General features: G+C 45.7%; 1 protein-coding gene across 1 annotated transcript in view; it reads left to right on the top strand.

Annotated features, from left to right (window-relative positions):
• LOC138515432 (zinc finger protein 585A-like) overlaps positions 1-17,127 on the top strand; it is a 106,834-nt gene extending 89,707 nt beyond the window's left edge. The window contains exons 4-6 of the mRNA XM_069630275.1: positions 12,384-12,437; positions 14,541-14,647; positions 15,047-17,127. Of these exons, the coding sequence (XP_069486376.1) occupies positions 12,384-12,437; positions 14,541-14,647; positions 15,047-16,830 (1,945 nt within the window). The 3' untranslated portion in view covers positions 16,831-17,127. The remainder of the gene's footprint in view (positions 1-12,383; positions 12,438-14,540; positions 14,648-15,046) is intronic.
• Positions 17,128-20,868: the final 3,741 nt, after the last annotated feature.

Here is a 20,868-nt window from a genome sequence, read left to right on the forward strand (position 1 = left end):
CACACTTGCACGATCTGAATGTCACAAGGCCTAGTAAGATTGTTTGTCTTGTCCTCCCACTATCTTCCCTCCCTTGTCTTGTCGCGCCTAGAAACACTTGTGTATAGGCGTGTTATAAATGACTTATATCAGATCATATTATCACAGATGCCCAAATAAATATACAATGCCACAGTAAGAAACGGCTAGACTGGCAGCACCCAAATGCCAGTCTAGAGAGGCAATTACACTTAGTAGGACTACTTTATCAGAAAAGTGCAGTTAAAAAAAGTCATACCAAACTGAGGAATGACTAGCCTGTCTGCACCAAAATGCCTCTCTAGCCACTAACACCACATATTATGCCTGCTTAGCCTGGACAGGGCAACCATTGTAATTTATCGCACAATCATGGACAACCATTATGATTTATCACACAATCCTGCCCCCCACACATCCCCTCTCCTTTCTGCCCCCTACTCCAACCTCCAAAATCAGCTCCTTGGCCCAGAATTACCTTCACATTACCTTCCTTGTCCGAGAACGTATGTATGAGGCTCCTTGCCTCATAAGTAAGTACTGAGATGAGGAAGAGTGGGACTAGGAGTAATGAAGATTACAGGTAGCCAAGTCAGGCATTACCTCCATGTACCTCTAACTCATCCCAGTACTAGTGTGTGGTGCAGAATGCCTCATACACAACTACTGCCTCATACACAAGTACAGGGACGAGGAAGAATAGGGCTAGGAGTATTGACGATTGCCAATAAGTAATCAAGACATTAAACACAATTAGTGGCGTAACACCATTGAGTTGACTGGACTTCAGCAATCCCCCTCTGACATTTTGGGCTATTTTGACTCAAACTGGCTTACCTTCAGAGCAGTTGCCGGACAGAACAGGACACAGATGCTAAACGGCACCTGGGTTTCGCCCGTTAAGAAGGGCCCAGCAATTACTAACGTAAACCATTTCACTGTTTTTTATCGTGATGTGGGTTTAGTACTTGCATGCCAGGGGAGTTATTGGAAGGGTACAGAGGGAACGGGAGACCCTTCACTCTCACAGCAGTTCATAAGTGGGTGCTTTCAGACTTCAAGGAGAGAGTTAACTGATTGTAACATTGAAGCTGCACTAGAATAGTTCCATTAAAATGCGTAAAGAAGTTAGATGCCCCCATACAAATAAGTGTGCCCCTCCCCCACCGCCCATGAAGTTAGCACCTCTTCCAACATTTGAAGGATTAGCCCTCCCAAATTGTAGGTTTTGTTGTTTCCCTGAACTCAAGCACACACACCATTCACCATATACACACACCCATACATCCATACATTTAAGTGTGCACTCTTTCAACATACAGGCACATACAGGCAGCCATCCATACATTTAAGTGTGCTCCCTTTCACCATACAGGCACACCCAAGCAGCCACCTGTATATTTAAGTGTGCACCCTTTCACTATAGACACACACACACCCAGGCACCTACCTATACATTTAAGCGTGCACCCTTTCACCATACACTCACACAGGCAGCCACCTAACCATTTAAGTGTGCACCCTTTCACCATACACTCACACATGCACACGTCATGGGGTTGAGGTGAGTCCTATAACTTCAAAAAGAAAAAGATTTCTTTTTGAAGTCACTCTGGGCCTCATTACAACCCAGGCGGTAAGGGTTTTACGGCGGCGTAAACAGCGCCGACCCTTACCGCCTGAGTACGAGGTCCCTTAGCGCCATGGCGGACTTAACACCTAAGGGACCATGGAGTTAATTACGCCACCGTAATTTACGGTGGCGTAATTAACGCCTTCCCCACTCCCATTATGCCCTATGGGGCAAAAATGGGAATGGGGAAGGGTAAATGGGGATTGGGGACTTACCGCCCCGCCAAGGTCGGAATGGGGCAGTAAGTCCGCCAACCACCATGGCGTAAACGTAGTTTACGCCATGGTGGTAAAGTCACGGCCCAGGCGGTAACTTACCGCCTGGGTCGTAATGAGGCCCTCTGACTTCATAAAGAAATAATTTTGTTAAGGACTGAACCATAACGGAAATAATTTATTTATGAAGTCAGAGGGAATTCAAAAAGAAACATTTTTTTAAAAATTTGAAATAATATTTTTTTTAATTTGTTTTTCTCCAAGTGGGTGCCCCCTCCCAGGACATGTGCTAGCGGGGCCCCCATTATGCCAGTGGTTGAAGGGGTGCTTGCTTTTTTCTGCTTATTTGGGTGGGAGTTAGCTTGTTTTGGGCTTGTTTCTGAAGGACACGCAGCTTGTTTTTTTCTTTCCGACCTGGGCAGAAATGGCGGTCGAGATTCCAGCGCGGGGTCCGGGGATCCGAAAGGCGGTGGTACAGACGTTAGGTTTATTCATGTAATATAGTGAGGTGCATCTTGGTGATCTTTTCTCTCCAGACCCGTGTCTTTAATTCCCTCGCTTGCTTGGCTTCGCCTTCATGGTCAGTGTGCTTTACAGGCTCTTTCTCGTCCTGTTTCCCCCTTCCTTCTTGTCGCAGGGAGTTCGGGGAGTTCGGGCAGCAGTTAGAGGAAGAGAAGCAGTTTGGAGTTCAGAGGCACAGAAAGTAATGGCAAGTTGAGAGCAGCAAAATGTGGGGACCGCATAGAGAATCAGAAGCGTCTCTGCTGCGTGTCCACGGTTGAACATTGCAATCGCCAGACACAGGACCATGAGATCAGGAGAAATTGATGTTTTAAAACATGTGAGATCGTCTTTGCTGTTCACGTGGATTCCACATAAATCCATTAGTTTAAAATCTCATAGGGCCTCATTACGACCCAGGCGGTAAGTTACCGCCTGGGCCGTGACTTTACCACCATGGCGTAAACTACGTTTACGCCATGGTGGTTGGCGGACTTACCGCCCCATTCCGACCTTGGCGGGGCGGTAAGTCCCCAATCCCCATTTACCCTTCCCCATTCCCATTTTTGCCCCATAGGGCATAATGGGAGTGGGGAAGGCGTTAATTACGCCACCGTAAATTACGGTGGCGTAATTAACTCCATGGTCCCTTAGCGCCATGGATTTTAACACCTGCTAAAAGCAGGTGTTAAAAGCACCATGGCGCTAGGGGACCTCGTAATCAGGCGGTAAGGGTCGGCGCTGTTAACGCTGCCGTAAACCCCTTACCGCCTGGGTCGTAATGAGGCCCATATAGGCATTAACCCATGTAGTATTTATTTCAAGGCAAAGGAAGGGTGCACAGACGGAAATATTATTAATGTTTCTGCCCCTTCTCTGCCCTCAAATAAAGGGAAACTATCGCAAAGTGTAAATATGAGCTGCTAACTGTGTATTCCTTGCATTTATGACTCACTCTGCAAGGACTTTCAGAATGAGCTTGGAAGTAAGTCGGTACTGCTGATTCTGCGACTAAGTTTTCGGTTGTATTTTTGACTGTTCTGTCACTCTCCTGCTAATTAGAACTCGGACAGCAGCCCATTTTGTCACAGTTTTGCGTTGTGCATCGTTTGGTAGATTCCAGTGTCAATGAAGTTTGTTGGGGCCTGTGTGTAAGGCTCTACAAGTGCCTGCCTCCTCAATAGTGCAAACATCTCCATTTAGGAGCTGTATTGACAATTAGCACTCACAATGTACACTTGTGCTGGATGCTTACTGTGGATGGCTGAACCTTGCAGCCACTTGAAGGCAGTCAAAAGGCACCATGTTAGTGCTATTATAACAAACAAAAAAATACTTACTATACTCAGATATGGGTCGGAAGAAAGATTTTGCAATTTACATTGCCTTATCTCATCGATACCCAGAGGTATGTTATTAGGTACTATTTAGAGCGTAGTCTGCCATTTTGATGGCATAGGCACATCTAAGAAATAAGAATGAGTGGAGCTTGTGGTAGGGACGTTTTTTTTCTGAAATGGAAAGCAGCAAGTGAAATTGCTAAGAGCTGTTTATCTTATGCTTGTAGATTCAAAGAGCCCAGTTAGCTTGACACCAAGCAATTCCAGGAGCTAAAGTTGACTCCCTAGTCGAACCGTTGCCATTTAAATATACCTATGTGAAAATAACTAGTTTTGGGAATGTGTATAAAGGAGCATTATGACACATATAAGACATTTTGAAGTAAAATGCAGCATATTAATAATAAAACCTAGTGTATAGCTTAAAATAAACTTTCCACAAAACAATTGCACCATAACAAAAAGGAAAACATTATCAAACACAATTCCAATCACATTACAATCGGGCATATATAATGGACAGTAGTTTGTATCTCTGTTACATTTGTGGCATGCCATGTAAAAGCTGCTAGTTCGACAGATATGTGTCGTGTGTACTAGGTAATGCCAGATACCTTGGAGCTGCTCCTAGGTGCTCCTGTCCATCAAATCTTTATTTTGATTAGTAGGAACACGTCCCCAGTCACAATCACATGTCCTCATTGCTGGTAATAACAGGTAGTAGATAGTCAGAAGACTTGAGTTGCAAGCCAGATTGCCTTTACCCAGTCTGTGTACCAAGAGTTACTTCTATGCCGTTCCAGCTTCCTGATAAGAGAGCTCGACAACCGCTAGTGTAAGGACGGGCGCTTGGAAATAGATGAAATATAGTAGCACGCCAGGGTTTTCGCCTTCTGTGTTTTACAAGCATGAGTCAGGTTTCTGGCATTCTGATCACGTCCGAGGGAAAAGCAGCACCACACAGGGCCTCATTACGGCTTTGGCGGTAGCCATGCCGCTATTGGCGGCATGGCTGCCTCCAAAGCCGGGTCCGGGTTCCCTGAATGGGGAATTACCTAGCCATTCCGAGTTTGGAGGGCCCGGTAATTCCTTCCTCAGGGAACCCGGGCCTGGACCTTCTCCATTCCCATTCAAGCCCCCATAGGGCTCATTGGGAATGGGTGCAGGGATCTAACAACGGGCCGATTACGACCGGCCCATTGTTAGCTTGCTGGTCCCCTCGCGGGACCCGGTAAGGACGCCTGGTTTTACCAGGCGTCCTTACCGGGTCCCGCGAGGTGACCTCGTTATCTTGCGGAATGGGTTTAATGGGTCCGCCTCCATTAGCGTATCCCGTTAACCTATTCCGTAGATGTTATAATGAGGTCCACAGACTTATGTTGGTGATGGATTTTAATGCTAATTCTGGGAAGACTGTTCGAATTTGGGTACGAGTTTATTGATAGTTGATTAAAAGCACAATATACACATCTTTCACTGAAGAATGTTTAACTTGAAATGAAGTGGTAAGGGGAATTTGCATGGAGGGTTAGACGTTTTTAGACTTAGCATGCATGCAAAGTTAACGGCTATTGTAATGCAAGGGTGCTCAATGTCTGACAATGCATAGGCATTTAGGCTTAGTGATGTAAACTGCACCACTGTCCCAAATTGTGAACATTTTTAGATCAGCATTTACAGGTCGGTCTTGTTTGTGCTGTCCTTATGCAATTCTCTCTCACCTCCAACTTGGGATTCTCTGTCCTCCCTCCGCTCCCTTGGATCCCAAATAAATATCTGTCTTAAAGCAGTCCCACACTATTCTAATGGTCATCTTCTTCCTTTCTTTGAATCAGAGGCTCTATGGTGGCGCTCGCTCCAAGCGCTCTGCTACTCATTGCTAATGGTTGTATTTCTCTTTCTCTCTTTTTCTCTTTCTCCATCTTTTTCTCTTTCTTTCTTCCTTTTCATTATTAGTAGTAAGTCCAATTAGCTAATGGTCTTCATTTTGCTTTGTTTAGAATTTGGGCCTCATTAGGACCCTGGGGCTAAGTGTTAAACGGCGCCGTAAAAGGCTGCGGCGCCGTTAAACACTCAACGCCTTACTACGAGTTCCCTTTGCGGGACCTGACCTGAACGGCTGGTCTAGACCAGCCGTTAATGTAAGGACCCACAAAGGGACCTTGGTACTAAGTACGGTACCGCAATTTGCAGTACTGGCACCGGTGCCGGTAATCCCTTAGCGCCATCCATGTAATGAGGCCCAATCAAATTTCAGATATGCGCGATAAACAGCTGCTATCCCCCACCAACTTTACTTGTCCTATTAATATATTGAATGGCATAGCCTTCTGGCATTAAGTTATTAAACATTGAATGGGAAGTATCTGTAAACCATGTCTCAGCGACAACTCATCCAGTCTATGAAAATCAATCAAGAGACAGATTTCTGTAGCATGAGTAACAGCCGATCTGGTATTTAGCAGCCCTGCTGATATTGACAACTGATCATTAAGGGGTGGGATGGTGACTTTCCTTTCCAATTTAGGTTTTTCAATTCCCATCATTTGAATTTTAGAAAGTGCACGTAGTGAAAAAGTCCCCATATTGGCATTCAACCCCAAAAGCATATCACTTGAGTAAATAAAACGTACCATAGTTCTCAAAATTGAAAACGAAGGACAAAAACCAGAAATTCAGGAAATACCTAATTAAAATAGAAATAAGCTTACCTATAGCAGAGACAATTGAGTGAATATATCAAAGAGATAGAGTGGCGTGCCCCGCTGACCGCCGTAACCATACCATACCATACAATGCAATGCAATGTGTGGTGTTTCCTGTCTGCTAGTGTACAACAAGGTGGAAGAGAACATACTTATTTGCTGCTTCAGTTGGGGCTGCTCAGTCTCGCTAGGTCATATGCCTGGAACATCCAATTCCATGATCACTTGCATAATGGCAGACTCTGTTTTCAGACTGCAACCACACTTAGCCACACATAGGATCATGGGAATCTGGTAAGTTATGAGACCATTTACACACACTCCTTAAAAATGCAGAGCAGTGTCCCACCTCCTGAAAACTCCCCAATGATATTTTGACCAGGGCAACACACGTGGTACCCTTTTGATCAACTGACTCTAGGCTGGAGGTAGCCATGGCGCTATTAACATCATGGCTACCACCTTACCGCATACCGGGTCCGAGTTCCCAGCATGGGGAATTACCGGGCCATTCCAAACTTGGAGAACCCGGTATTTCCTTATTCAGGGAACCCATCCCCATTCCCATTCGAGCCCCCATAGGGATCAATGGGAATGGGGACCATGCTAACAACAGGCCCGTTAATAACGGGCCTGTTGTTAGCATGCTGGTCTTTTAGCGGCTCCCACTAAGGGCACCTGGTAAAACCAGCTTCCCTTAGCGGGACCCGCTAAAGGACCTCGTAATGCGGCGGTAATGGGTTAACGGCACTGGCACCTTTACCGGCACCATTAACCCCTTACCGCCAACCTTGTAAGGACCCCCCCCGTGACCTTTTCGGACGTTGCTTTAGGTTGGTAACATACATCCAGTGCTGGTTTTGGTGCCATATTTTTACAATTTATGAAGGAGATGTGTTAGTGGGGAAAAGAATGTTTAGTATTGTCGGAAGGAAAGAAGATATTTCTGTTTCGATATTGCAATGGGTGATATGGGTAAATGGAAACTTTGCAAGCATATACAATTGAAGTGCCACTTGACGGTAGTGGATGGGAGAAAAAAAACATTGGGCCTCAATACGACCCTTGCGCTCCCGTAACGGTGCCGGTACGGGACCGGCACCGTTCATTACGGGAAGCCCTATTTCGACGTCCCCTTGTGGGACCCGCTCAGAATGTCGTCAGACCAGACATCCTTAGCGGGTCCTGCAAGGGGACCAGGGAGCTAATAACGGGCCCGCAAATGGGAATGGGGATGGGTTTTATCAGTGAGGAATTACCAGGTCCTCCAAGGTTGGACTGGCCCAGTAATTCCTCATTGAAGGAACCCAGACCGGGAACCCGGTATGGAGGCAGCCATGCCCTTATTATGTGGATGAATGTTGATGAATAATTATTGCATTCTTTTACTGAACTTTCTGCTGGACGTGCTTTCCAATGACACAACACTTGGAGGCTTAATGTTTAGTTTAGTTTATTTATAGAGTGCACCGAGCCCTTAGGCAACTGGGCGCTGAGCTTGCATGTTACAGAAAGTAGAGTCATAATAACAGAAACTGTATGATACAAAGAAGTGTGAATTACAAAGAAGTCTGTTCAGTTGCAGTACTTTCAGTATTTTATTTTGACTTGCGTGCATAAATGCCTCCATTGGGAATGAGGATTATATTTTTTCACTCCCAATTTTATTTATTTATTTATTTATTTTTTGTTGACTATAATCGAAAAGATTTTAATGATTTTTACAAGGACTTTTTTCTTTTCAGACAATTCAACGCTAATTCCATATTTCTTTAGCTGTGTGGACAAAAGATGAAGCTCAAACATTGGTCTCGGGTTTGGATCACGTGGACGTTCATCTACTACTAGTCTGATTAAAGAGGTATCGATGGCTCAACCCCTTCCACTGCTGTTATTCTTAGTTCAGCCTGCTCGCTTAATGAGTTGGTGATTGTTTCCAAGGCTAGTTCTATTAACTTCACCATTGTAATTGTCCATCTCGTTGTTTCTCCTGAGATTAGCCTATTCCACACAGCCTCATCATCTAGAGTGACCGCCCCTTGCAGGCAGGAGTGCAGGTATTTATCTCATTTTTGTCTTGTCTTTGGACATTTTAGCACTAGATGTTTTAGTGTTTCCGCTTCCTCTTTGTCTTTACACAGACGGCATCTATTGTCCATCTTCGGTGTTCTAATTGCCAAGATTTCGTAAGTCCTCAGCAGATTTAATCTGGCTTTCAAAAAAGTTCCTTACATATTTTTATTCGGAAATTTTGTGCAGTAATTCAGTGGCGTTTTCACTTTATTAAAGGTCGGTGGGAGGTGCGAGAGTAGCTTATTTGCACTAGCAGTATCAATCGTCCTGATCCAGTCCATAAATTCAATTTTTCTTTTCACTCGGTCTGGGTTGGATTTTAGATCTTCTTCCGAGCATGATACTTCGCTAAGACTGTCTTGTACTGTTCAATTTTATTTGAAACTTCAAAACATAGGGAGTGAAATATTCCAAATTCAAAGAATCTGGGGCACTCCTTAATGCAATTGGAAAAAGCTTTAGTCTTACTGGGCTAATTACACTGAAAATTGCTCAACGGATGTGAAATAGCAATGTTCATTAAGGGAAAACCGTGGGGAATGGAATAGTAAACCTGCAATATTGCTCCAGAGGGAAATATCTTCCTCACCTGGAATGCTCTGCTTGCTGAACCCTGAAGTGGTGCCACTTTTGCTGCTTCTACAACACTACAGTCTCCTCTGGAAAGGTCCCCACTAGTGCCAGCACTATTGCCTATCTCTTTTGGAGCACTTTAGATTAGTAGATGGATCCCTGGACTACGATCGGCATAGGGAGGTACAAAGCCATCATCGGAAGCTGTTTCTCCCAGCTGTGCATGCTACACCACATCTTACCTTACTTAACATTCACCCACAGGGCCATGTCCACAATTTCTCTAATACGACTCAAACTAGACTATGCAAACAGCCTCTACCTCTAACCCCCAGATTACCGAATTGGAAAACTTCAAAGACTTCAAAATACAGCAGCAAGACTACTTCTCAGAATGAAGCGATTTGAACATGTCACACCAACATTACGTACTCTCCACTGCCTACCCATCAAGCGATGGGATTCATTTTAATCCCTTGTGCATCGCACATTGTTCTTACCATGGAAGGCACCCTTCCTCCTTTAACAGTAAGTTTCTGCACTACACTCCTTCCAGAACACTTCAGTCCAACAATGCTGCACTAGTACTAGTCACGAGCTTCAACAAGAAACATTGAGGAAGATCCTCTTTTTCTGTTCTGTGCACAAAACTGTGGGACACCCTACCCAAACTCCTCAACCTGGAGGAGAACCCCCTGATTTTCAGGAAAGAGCTGAAGACTTGGATTTTCAAACGACCACTTTGAAAGAAAATAATAATAATAGCAACCGACTAAAAGCTGTGCACCAGAAACGTGGGCTAATTTATTATGAGCATTTTTCAGTGCTCTTTGCACTACCACATGTGTGGAAACCAAGCTTACTCTTGAACCTCTCCTGGGTTACACTGGTCAGCACCTTTAATCTCAGTGAAATCTAACACCAAGAGTCATGAAGTGACAGCACCCTCAACCCCACCCCCTCATTACCCAACTAACTCCTTGCCACTAAAATCTTACAACCCCCCCACACACCTACAGACGACATCTTGGATCTAGTGTAAGTTCAGACTCTGGCATGCATGCTGTATTTCCTCTTTAGACAGTCTGGATGTTCAATTTTTCATTTTTGATTAAGAAATATAGATGGTATAACATAGATAAACGTGCCTATCCACCTTCTCCAGTTGTTAGCCCTTTACTCTCCATATGAAAGAACATTTATTTCTCTTGTTTCCACAGACCAGAACCTTAATTTTCTGGAAAGTAATGTCTAACCCGTTGGCGTCCATAAAGAGAGGTAACAAATGTAAGGCGTGCTGTAGGCCGATAGGCACCTGGTCAAGTATAATAAGATCATCTGCATATAATAAATATGCACATCTTCAGGTCTAACTTAGGTGGAAAAGTTGATGCCCCAGCCAACCAAGTCCCCAGGTCGGTGAGGTATAGATTAATAAGGCTGTAGCCAGGAAACACCGTCTTATATCACAGGCTTGGCAGGAGAAAAAAGTTGCAATGGTAGGTGACACTCGCCATATAGAGGTGAGTTGAAAGGTACGACTGTTAACAGTTAAAACATCAGAAACAAATAATAACTAAATATGGAATGAATGATAACCAAGTGGTGAGCGAAATAGGCACACAGACAAACCTGAGGAAGACAGAATCCGTAACCAGTGCAACATGGAACTCATTGAAAACGAAACCAACTTTCTACATGACCTCCACTGCACCAGGTATCAACTACACCTCTCAACTCACATACGTTTGGCTGGTGTGATCTGCCCTGTAAGCAGCAATATGACCCACTAGCCCGTAGGTCTCGGCAGGATAGCTCAGGGGCAACATGCTCGCCTTGGAAGCAAGATGACATGGAGCAACACAGGTTCGGTCCCTTAGCTACCTCTGGGTATGAAGCGAGTTATAAATAACCTATCATATCATATCATATAAGCCAATGGGAATGGACCCGTCGCCAACAAACAATCTTCCCAAAGCTGAACAATGAGCAAGAAATGCACATTCGAACAGATTAAATCTGTGAAACTGTAGAAAAAGTGGCAGAATATCTAACTTCAGTCAAATTTGACCAAAATTAAAACCTATCCGTATCATAGCTCTCAACCTTTTTGGCGGGTGAGAGGCCCATAGAAGTGAATGGGCGTATGAAGGACTTGGTGGGTGATCCATCTGCTTTCAAGGCGGGTGACACCCGCCAAAAGCGGGTGAGTTGAGAGCTATCCCTATTTATCTACCTAATATTGAGCTCATAAGGGAAATAAATAAGGGGGGGGGATGAATCTCTTTTGCTTTGCAATAGTTGTTTCCCGTTTATTAGTCATGGAATTAACAGTGTCTCTTCGACACGCGCTCTGATGATAAGAATGTGATTGTTCTCACTGTGGCCGCTCCCCACCCTCTCCTCCGCACGAGCGCTTTCTGGCGCCCCTTTCTGCGCATGCTCTTCGAACAGGTCTCTGCACTGCGCATGTCTGTTTCCCTTCTCCCCCGCTAAAGCCATTACCGGGCATCTCGGTCACTCCGCGCATGCTCGAGTAATAGGTGTCTTGGCACTACGCATGTCTGTTTCTCGGCTCTGCTGCTGAAGCCACTGCTCGGGCATCTTGGTCACTGTGCGCATGCCCCGATGATCGGTGTCTCTATAGTACGCATGTTGGATTCCCAGCTCTGCTGCAGAAGCTCCCAGCAGGGGTATCTCAGTCTCTCCGGGGCTGGAGGCTCTGAGCGGGGGACGTGTTCCTGGCACCTCCTGCCCGGTCTTGCGCTCATTTACTTCTCAAAAGCTGAATCTTGAAATGGAAAACGCCCCACAAGCGATAATGCAGTAATTAAAGCATCATTTACTGCAGGTGAGTGGCAGGTGCCACATTCCTGTAGTGAGAAAAGTATTTTCAGGATAAATGTTGACTTTCCTCTCCTTTTCCTTCACAAACCTCACATGACGCCTTTCTCCTGTTTATGGGATGGGGGGCGAGTGATAATGGTGGGGGTGGGTGGTGCTGGTGAGTTTGGGAGGGGATTTAGCTGCCTAACCTTCAATTAAGCCTTTTTCCTGTGCATGGGATGGAGGGGGGGTGATGCTGGTGGAGGCGGGGAGGGGGCTGCCTAACCTTCCATTAAGCTTTTCTCCTGTGTATGTGATGGAGGGCGGGCGGGCAGTTTCTAGCCAACTTGGTGCCCAGGGCAAAACACTAGAATGCGCCCCCTTGACTGCCTCACGCCACTTGCAAACTACACCCCTGTGGCAATGTCAGTCGACAAACCACTCCTCAATATCAATAAATCATTGCTGAAGGAATGAAGCTGGTTTCCTTACATTGCAGTTTAAGTACTTTACAAAAGAAATGTAGTGTGAAAGCACAGCTGTTGCTGCCCAAGTAAATGGTTCTTCTGTCACCTTAGGGAAGGCGTTTAACTGCCCCTACTGACACACTGTGGCCTGACCAGCCTGTCGGGGTCTGAGGGCCCAGGGACCACTAGCCCTATGTTGCATACATTCTGTTTTTACCACTTCACTTGTATTTCGCAAGGTATAACACTAGACTAACCATATGAATACATTTCTGATAGACAGTTATAATTCCAAGGTGGATAATCTGATACACTCCTAGTGCACTCTCTCAAAATACCCTTATGAGAGAGGGAACAGGGATAAATAGCACCAATGAGTGTTCCTGTCTGCTTTGCATTAAATCACAGCCCATTTCGTGAATATAAACATGTTCAGGGATCTTTATATTTTATAAACCAGTCTGTGACAAAATGGTTGTATGTGCGAATCAGTAAATACGTAACAGGCACGTGGCTTATTGCTCACATCAGTGTTCACAACACTCACCCTAACCTTAAAATGTTTGTAACTGTGAACCATACATACTCATTCGGACAGCTTGAGTTTTTGGATTTGAGGTGAAAATGGCTGCAACATCAGCCACTCAAATGGGGTTTAAGGGCTCTTTTGCTTTTTGTTTCTGGAGAGTTTTAGATGATAAGGGTCTTGGTCTAAGTCTGAGCATACCCAGTTCCCAATACAGAAACCTCTTTAGACAGGAACGGATGCTGTCTTGCAAGCAGCCATACCTATCCTTCCACGCTTCAAGGGTGGAGGGTCCCCTCCCCCAAAGCACTCCCTTATACACACCTCCCGACCCCCTTAAGAAGCCTTCTGCCGATCTTTCCTCTCCGGGAAACCAATCTCTGTCACTCCTTTCCTGGGCAAACACCTAGAAAAGCTGATCATCTCCCAGCTTACTCTCCATACTGAATCTGTTGGTTGTCTCCATGACCATTGGTCTGGCTTTAGAGCAGCCAGAAGCATGGAAACTGCTCTCCTGCACACCCGCCAAGACCTGCTCTCTAATCTCAACTTTAGCCTTTCTTCTGTCCTCCTCATCCTCCTTGATCTTTCCTCTGTTTTCGACATGGTCAACTATGCCATCCTTAACAATTGTCTCTGTGACAACCTGGGCATCACAGATCAGGCCCTTACCTGGTTGACCGCCTTCCTCTCTGATCGACCCTCCCATGTCCAACTGAGGTCCTTTTTTTCCACCATCTCTCTCTCCACGTGTGTTGTTCCCAGGGCTGTAACCTCTCACCCTGGCTCTTCAACCTTTACTTGGCACCTCTGGCCCAACTCATCTCTACCTTCTCTTTGAACTTTCAGTGTTATGCGGATGATACTCAGCTCTCCTTCAGGTGCTGCTCAGCCTCCTTTCATCTCTCGCTCATTCCTGACTGTCTATCCGTGATTCAGGATTGGTGCACCTCCATCGATCTCTGCCTTAATCCCAGTAAGACTGAGATCCTTTTCATTGGAACCCAGGTCTGACCTGACAGGCAGAAAGGCACCCGCGAGCACAGCATCCAACCTCCCCATTCCCATTCAGCCGTATGGGGCTCAAATGGGAATGGGGAGCATCTTTTTTTCTGGTGCAGCTACTGCCGATGTCAAAATGAGACCCACTGTTTTGCAGGCAGTTTTGCAAGTATGTAAATGTGTAAGCAGCTATGAATGTGGTAAAGCCTGGCCTGTTCTTTTCTCACTGTCTAAATTAACTGGTGCTTTTTCTTTAAATCTCAGTCCAGTTCTTGCTTCATCAATAGTGCTTTTAATTATATATATGTGTTTGGGGCAATATACATTTGGCCAAATGTAAGGAAGTCGTCAGTGATTACATAATAGAGTGGTCAAACATGTGCCCGATTGGTGACATACTGCTGAGTAACAAAATCGAGCCTTTATCGTTTGCATATGGAAATGTTGACCCTTCATGTACTAGTTTAGCCTTTTCTTATAAGTGCATGCCTGAGGTTTCAAATATTGACTAAACATGTTTGTTTACCGAGCCTGTGGCTTTTTTCCTCATGTTTTTAGACCCTAAAATACTCTAAAGAGAAATGAATTGCACTGTTCCTGCTCCAGGTCATCTCTGTCACATGGTGAAACTAATAATGTGATTTCCCTTCTATTTCAATAGGTCATTGATGCCTGAAAAATACAACAACATGATTGATACATGTTCTGGACTAGAGAAGAGCAAAGCTTCATTGTTATGCAATTTCCCAACATTTCAGAAGTGTGCAAGTTTGGGGTCCAGTTGTCTTTTCGGTGTATTCAGGAATTGAGATTGAGAAGCCTGTTGGATACATTATGGCTTTCATCCATGCAACCCTTTCATGGTAACAGCTAGTAACCACGCGTGTTCTTTCTGTCACTCCTGGGGGAGCGGGACATCTAGCATGAAAACATTTGATGTACAGTAAGAAAAACATTTGTTTAGCCTGTTATTCCTGATGGAGAACACATGTCAGTGCTATTTTACACACATTCTAAATGTAAGGGTATATTCTCTAAAGCATTTTGTGAAGAACCTCTAAATGCAAATGAACAAACGGGGTCCATGCAGAAATGACCTACACACAAGAAAACTCATCTGCCCTCTAAATTTCGGAAAAGGTTCAGTGAAATGGTTCTTTTATTAAGCACATGACATTATAAACTGGCCAGAACGCTTACACATGAACACAATGTGGAAAAACTGGTCATCACAAGAACATACTTATTGCCCACATGAGAACATAGGTGAAACCCCTTATAGGTGCACTGAATTTGGGAATTGCGTCAATTTGCATGATACACTTATTTGCCTCCAGCAAACACATACAGGTGAGAAACTTCACAAAAGCACTGAATGTGAAAAAGGCTTTGGTCAAAAAGAGCAGCTTGTTTACCACCAGGAAACACATGTAGACAAGAAACCCTACAAGTGCACAGCATGTGGTAAAGGGTTTGCTGAGAAGAGAAAGCTTACTTGCCACCAGCAAATAAATTCAGGTGAAAAACCTTATGAGTGCACGGAATGTGGGAAAGGGTTTCCTAAGAAAGGACAGCTTACTAGCCACCAGAGAACACATACCGGTGAAAAACCGTATGAATGCACTGAATGTGGGAAAGGGTTTGCTCAGAAGGGACAGCTTACTTGCCATCAGAGAACACATACAGGTGTGAAACCTCATGAGTGCACTGAATGTGGGAAAGGATTTGCTCAGAAGGGAGTGCTAACTCTTCACCAGAGAACACATACAGGCGTGCAACCTCATGAGTGCACTGAATGTGGGAAGAGGTTTGCTAGGAAGGGAAATCTTGCTATCCACCAGAGAACACATACAGGTGAGAAACCTCATGTGTGCACTGAATGTGGGAAAGGGTTTGCTAACAAGGGAGATCTTTCTATTCACCAGAGAACACATACAGGTGAGAAACCTCATGTGTGCACTGAATGTGGGAAAGGGTTTGCTCATAAGGGAAATCTTGCTATCCACCAGAGAACACATACAGGCGTGAAACCTCATGAGTGCATTGAATGTGGGAAAGTGTTTGCTCAGAAGGGACATCTTACTATCCACCAGAGAACACATACAGGTGAAAAACCCCATGTGTGCATTGAATGTGGGAAAGGGTTTGCTCGCAAGGCTCATCTTATGGGCCATCAGAGAACACATACAGGTGAGAAACCTCATGAGTGCACCAAATGTGGGAAAGGCTTTGCTCAGAAGGGAGATCTCTGTTACCACCAGAGAACACATACAGGTGAGAGACCTTATAAGTGCACTGAATGTGGTAAAGGGTTTGCTTGGAAGGGTCGTCTTACTAGTCACCAGAAAATACATACAGGCGAGAAACCCTATGAGTGCACTGAATGTGGGAAAGGGTTTGCTCATAAGGGAGAGCTTATTAGCCACCAGAGAACACATACAGGTGAGAGACGTCATACATGTACTGAATGTGGGCAAGGATTTGTTTGGAAGGTACAGCTCATTGATCACCAGATGACACATACAGGTGAGATACCACACAAGTGCACTGAATGTGGCAAAGTATTTCGTCGTAAGGCAGGTCTTATTTACCATCAGTTCTCACATACAGGTGAGAAACCTCATAAGTGTGCCAAATGTAGGAAGAGCTTCATTTTCAAGAGTGATCTTATTCGCCACCAGAGAATTCATTCAGGTGGGAAACCTCATAAGTGCACTGAATGTGGGAAAAGCTTCAGTCTGAGAGGTTCTCTTACTAGTCACCAGACAAAGCATGCACATGAGGATCCATTTCAGGGTAGTGAATCTGGGAAATACTTCCGTACACAGGATGTTCTAATCTGCCATGAGCGAGGACATGCATGTGGTGAAATCCCCTCTGCAATTGACGCTTCAGAGAAGAGAGAGGAGGAGGTGCTTCTTCAAGGAGACGGCACGCAACATGTGTATTGACTAAAACTGTGAAGAACATATCTCCACAGCAGTTCCCAGTGACCTGCAGCACAGACATAGTGGCTGATTATGAATGAGTGAATCACTGCTGTTTCAAATGCATCCCTTCTGGAATATTCTAAAAGGAGACTGTACCTTCTGTGTTAATAAACCAATCCTATGGAACACTTTGCCTAAGGACCTTATGCAACTTGATGGACACTAGCATAAAGGAAAGAATCAATAATTATAGACCTCATTGAATATACTGGCATACTGTCCTTCAAATTCATAATAAAGAGTCTGTCTAGCACTAAATGCGTAATCATTTGTGTAGTTGGTGCCAGAGAAGACATGCAGATGAGAAACTGCATTGGTGAAGTGAATGTGGGAAACCTTTAGTATTCTCTTGAACCTCTCAGTTGCCTTTGACTCCATTGATCATTCGATCCTACTTAGCCTCAGGGTAGCCTGCATCAGGGACTCAGCCATTGACCATTATTTCTTACTTACCCTCAGGGAAGCCTGCATCAGGGTCTCAGCCATTGACCATTAGATCCTACTTAGCCTAAGGGAAGCCTGCATCAAGGACTCAGCCGTTGACCATTAGATCCTACTTAGCCTAAGAGAAGCCTGCATCAGGGACTCGGCCACTGACCGTTAGATCTTACTTAGCCTAAGGGAAGCCTGCATCAGGGACTCAGCCATTGACTGTTAGATCTTATTTAGCCTAAGGGAAGCCTGCATCAGGAACTCAGCTACTGACCATTGGATCTTACTTAGCCTAAGGGAAGCCTGCATCAGGGACTCAGCCACTGACCATTGGATCTTACTTAGCCTAAGGGAAGCCTGCATCAGGGACTCATCCACTGACCATTGGATCTTACTTAGCCTAAGGGAAGCCTGCATCAGGTACTCAGCCACTGACCATTGGATCTTACTTAGCCTAAGGGAAGCGTGCATCAGGGACTCAGCCACTGACCATTGGATCTTACTTAGCCTAAGGGATGCCTGCATCAGAGACTCAGCCATTGACCATTAGATCCTACTTAGCCTAAGGGAAGCCTGCATCAGGGACTCAGGCATTGACCATTAGATCCTACTTAGCCTAAGGGATGCCTGCATCAGAGACTCAGCCATTAACCATTAGATCTTACTTAGCCTAAGGGAATCCTGCATCAGGGACTCATCCACTGACCATTGGATCTTACTTAGCCCAAGGGAAGCCTGCATCAGGGACTCAGCCACTGACGATTGGATCTTACTTAGCCTAAGGGAAGCGTGCATCAGGGACTCAGGCATTGACCATTAGATCCTACTTAGCCTAAGGGATGCCTGCATCAGAGACTCAGCCATTGACCATTAGATCTTACTTAGCCTAAGGGAAGCCTGCGTCAGGGACTCAGTCTACCCATTTTGCAATCCTTCCAGGCTAATGGAACATAAGCAGGTATGATGCCCTCCAAGTCCCTGATTACAGGATGTGGCACACCTCAGGGGTCTGCCTTATCCCCCAACCCAGACATTCCCTGTTCTGCTCCTGACTAGGCTAATCTTCCACCATAGCTTCAGATTCTACAGCTACGATGCTCCTATCTTCATATGCTTAGTTGAGAGCCCAGAAAAGCCTTCATTATACTTTCAGAGCTGTCTGCTAACCATGAACGAGTGAATGGTTTTTCACTGGCTAAGGCTGAACTCTGACAAAACTGTATATTGTTTGTTGGAGTTGCACTGGCAACTGGAGAGGCTCCCCTGGCTTTCCTCTAAGCTTACTGCTCACACCATCTACCTGGCTGACAAAATTTACTGTGAGCTCTTAATTGTCCCTCAGACCCTGTGGCGGGCTGCAATTTATTTCCACCTTACGTTGTTGCAGAATAACCTCCCGTTTCTTAACCTTCCTCATCAGATATCAGTTGCTACAACCCTACTTGTTCCCAGACTTGACTATGGTGATGCCATTTTCTTCTGGGCTCTCTGGTGTATGTGTAAACCATCAGGTGGCACCGAAAGTGCCAACCTGCTTCTTTCAGGCGTTCAGAAAGGGGACGATATCACACTGTTTCATGACAATCTGAACCAGCTGCCTGTGATGTCTCAGATTGGGATTAAGGTGCTTTGTTTAGCTGATTGTGCCTTTTTATGCACAGCCTTATCCCACCCCCTTTCGGCAGTCCATCCCCCTTACGGCAGTCCACCTTTGACTGCCATGTACTTTTTCAGACCAGGGCCTTCTATGAGGATTTCCTGTAGCCACGTGCTGTACCCTTTTTGGTTTTAGTTCTCTATGGGCCTCATTACACGGATGGCGGAGAACCATGGCGCTATTAGCGCCATGGTTCATGCCAGTAAAATACCGGCACCGCCTTGGCGGAAAGGGGAATTACCACCCCATTCCAAGGTTGGCGGGGCGGTAATTCCCCCTTCCACCATTGCCCTTCCCCATTCCCATTTTTGCCCCATAGGGCTCAATGGGAATGGAGAAGGCGCTAATTACGGTACCGCAAATTGCGGTACCGTAATTAGCTCCCTGGGTCCCTTTGCGGGTTGGTTTTTAACGCCTGCAAAAAGCAGGCGTTAAATCCCCCAACCCGCAAAGGGACCTCGTAGTAAGGTGGTAAGGATTTACCGGTACCGGTATCTTGCCGGTACCGGTAAATCCTTACCGCCATCCGTGTAATGAGGCCCTATATCTGCAAGGTGTACAGCGCCACGGGACCTCTGACCATCAGATGCTTGCTGAAGAACCATCTATTATGGTTTGCCTGACCTTAATTTTGCTGAATTCTCTTACGTTTTAATGTCCACCTGCACTTAGAACCAATAAACCTCTGAGTGAACAAGTGCCATATAGAATTAGTTTCATACAAAGGCAGACCTTAATACCAGCCCTACTGATAAGTGGTGTACTGACCACATTAACTCGCCAAGCATTTACAAATACTCCCATCAGAAAAGTAGCTGTTAAGGTGTATGTCACATGGACGCTGCGTACCTGCGCTCCGAGGAGATGTCCGCACCGGAGTAGCCAGACTGTTTGATCCGTTGGCAGGGTGATGAAGAGCAACGCAAAGAACCAGTCCCGATTCCACCCTGAAGACACAGGGTTGAAAGGGGACCAGCTCCTGACGCCACGGATTAACTCTTCCCTGTGGATTAACGTGACGCCAGAACAGTGCAAGCACTGACAGGGAAGGTCGCCAGCTGTTGGTACACTAGGCAGGATGTGAAGAAAAGTTCAGGTTTGCTGTGCTGTAGGCAGAAATGTCCACAAGGCGCTGTTGTCCAGACAAGGAAAAAAGCTGGTGTGGTAGAATGGAGATGTTGTCCACCAAGTGCTGGCACCCAAGTAAGACAGGAGGCTGGCGAGGCTGCACAAGGAGGAAAGGACTCCAAGGTAAGGCAGACAGGTGGGCAAAAGAAAAGGATCCAGGCCAAACAGGAAACAGGACCCAAACGACCAAGGAACCAACAAGGAAGGACCCAACACCTACATGGGCGTATAGGAAGACCCGAGAACCAGGAAGGGGCACATGAGCGGACCCAGGAACAGAGAAGGAGAAGTAAAGGGATCGGGGAGCAGGACTCAGGCAGGGGAGTACAAGGCAAGGAGTCAGGAAACAGAATTCAGGCAAGCCAAAATTCTAGGAGCGATGCAGAGGGTCAGGAACCAACCACGTTCAGACGCAATTGATTCCGGACCTGACCGCTACTTACGTAACTCGGCATGAAACCGAGGTTTTGCCCGCAATCCGTACCCACAAATGCACGTCGGCCAAGCATAAGCGAAAACGAGGCTTGAAACGCAAGTTCATCTCATCGCGACCCGCAAGGCCAGTGCATGCGCACAAGTCTGTTTGCGAACGCGACGAACGTTTGCAAATCGGGGAGCGTATCTCCCCCAGAAGCGAAACTGTGGGTACAGCTGCCAGACCTGGGAACGCCACACGGGACCAACCCAGGTGGGTGTCCTAACACTTTGTCCTCCCCTAGAAAGACCAGGAACCCACGGCTTCCAAGGATAACGGAGAAAAAATTCCCGCACCAAGCAAGGGG

Source organism: Ambystoma mexicanum, chromosome 6q (assembly GCF_040938575.1).
Source record: "Ambystoma mexicanum isolate Mex_15411 chromosome 6q, UKY_AmexF1_1, whole genome shotgun sequence".
NCBI lineage: Eukaryota > Metazoa > Chordata > Amphibia > Caudata > Ambystomatidae > Ambystoma > Ambystoma mexicanum.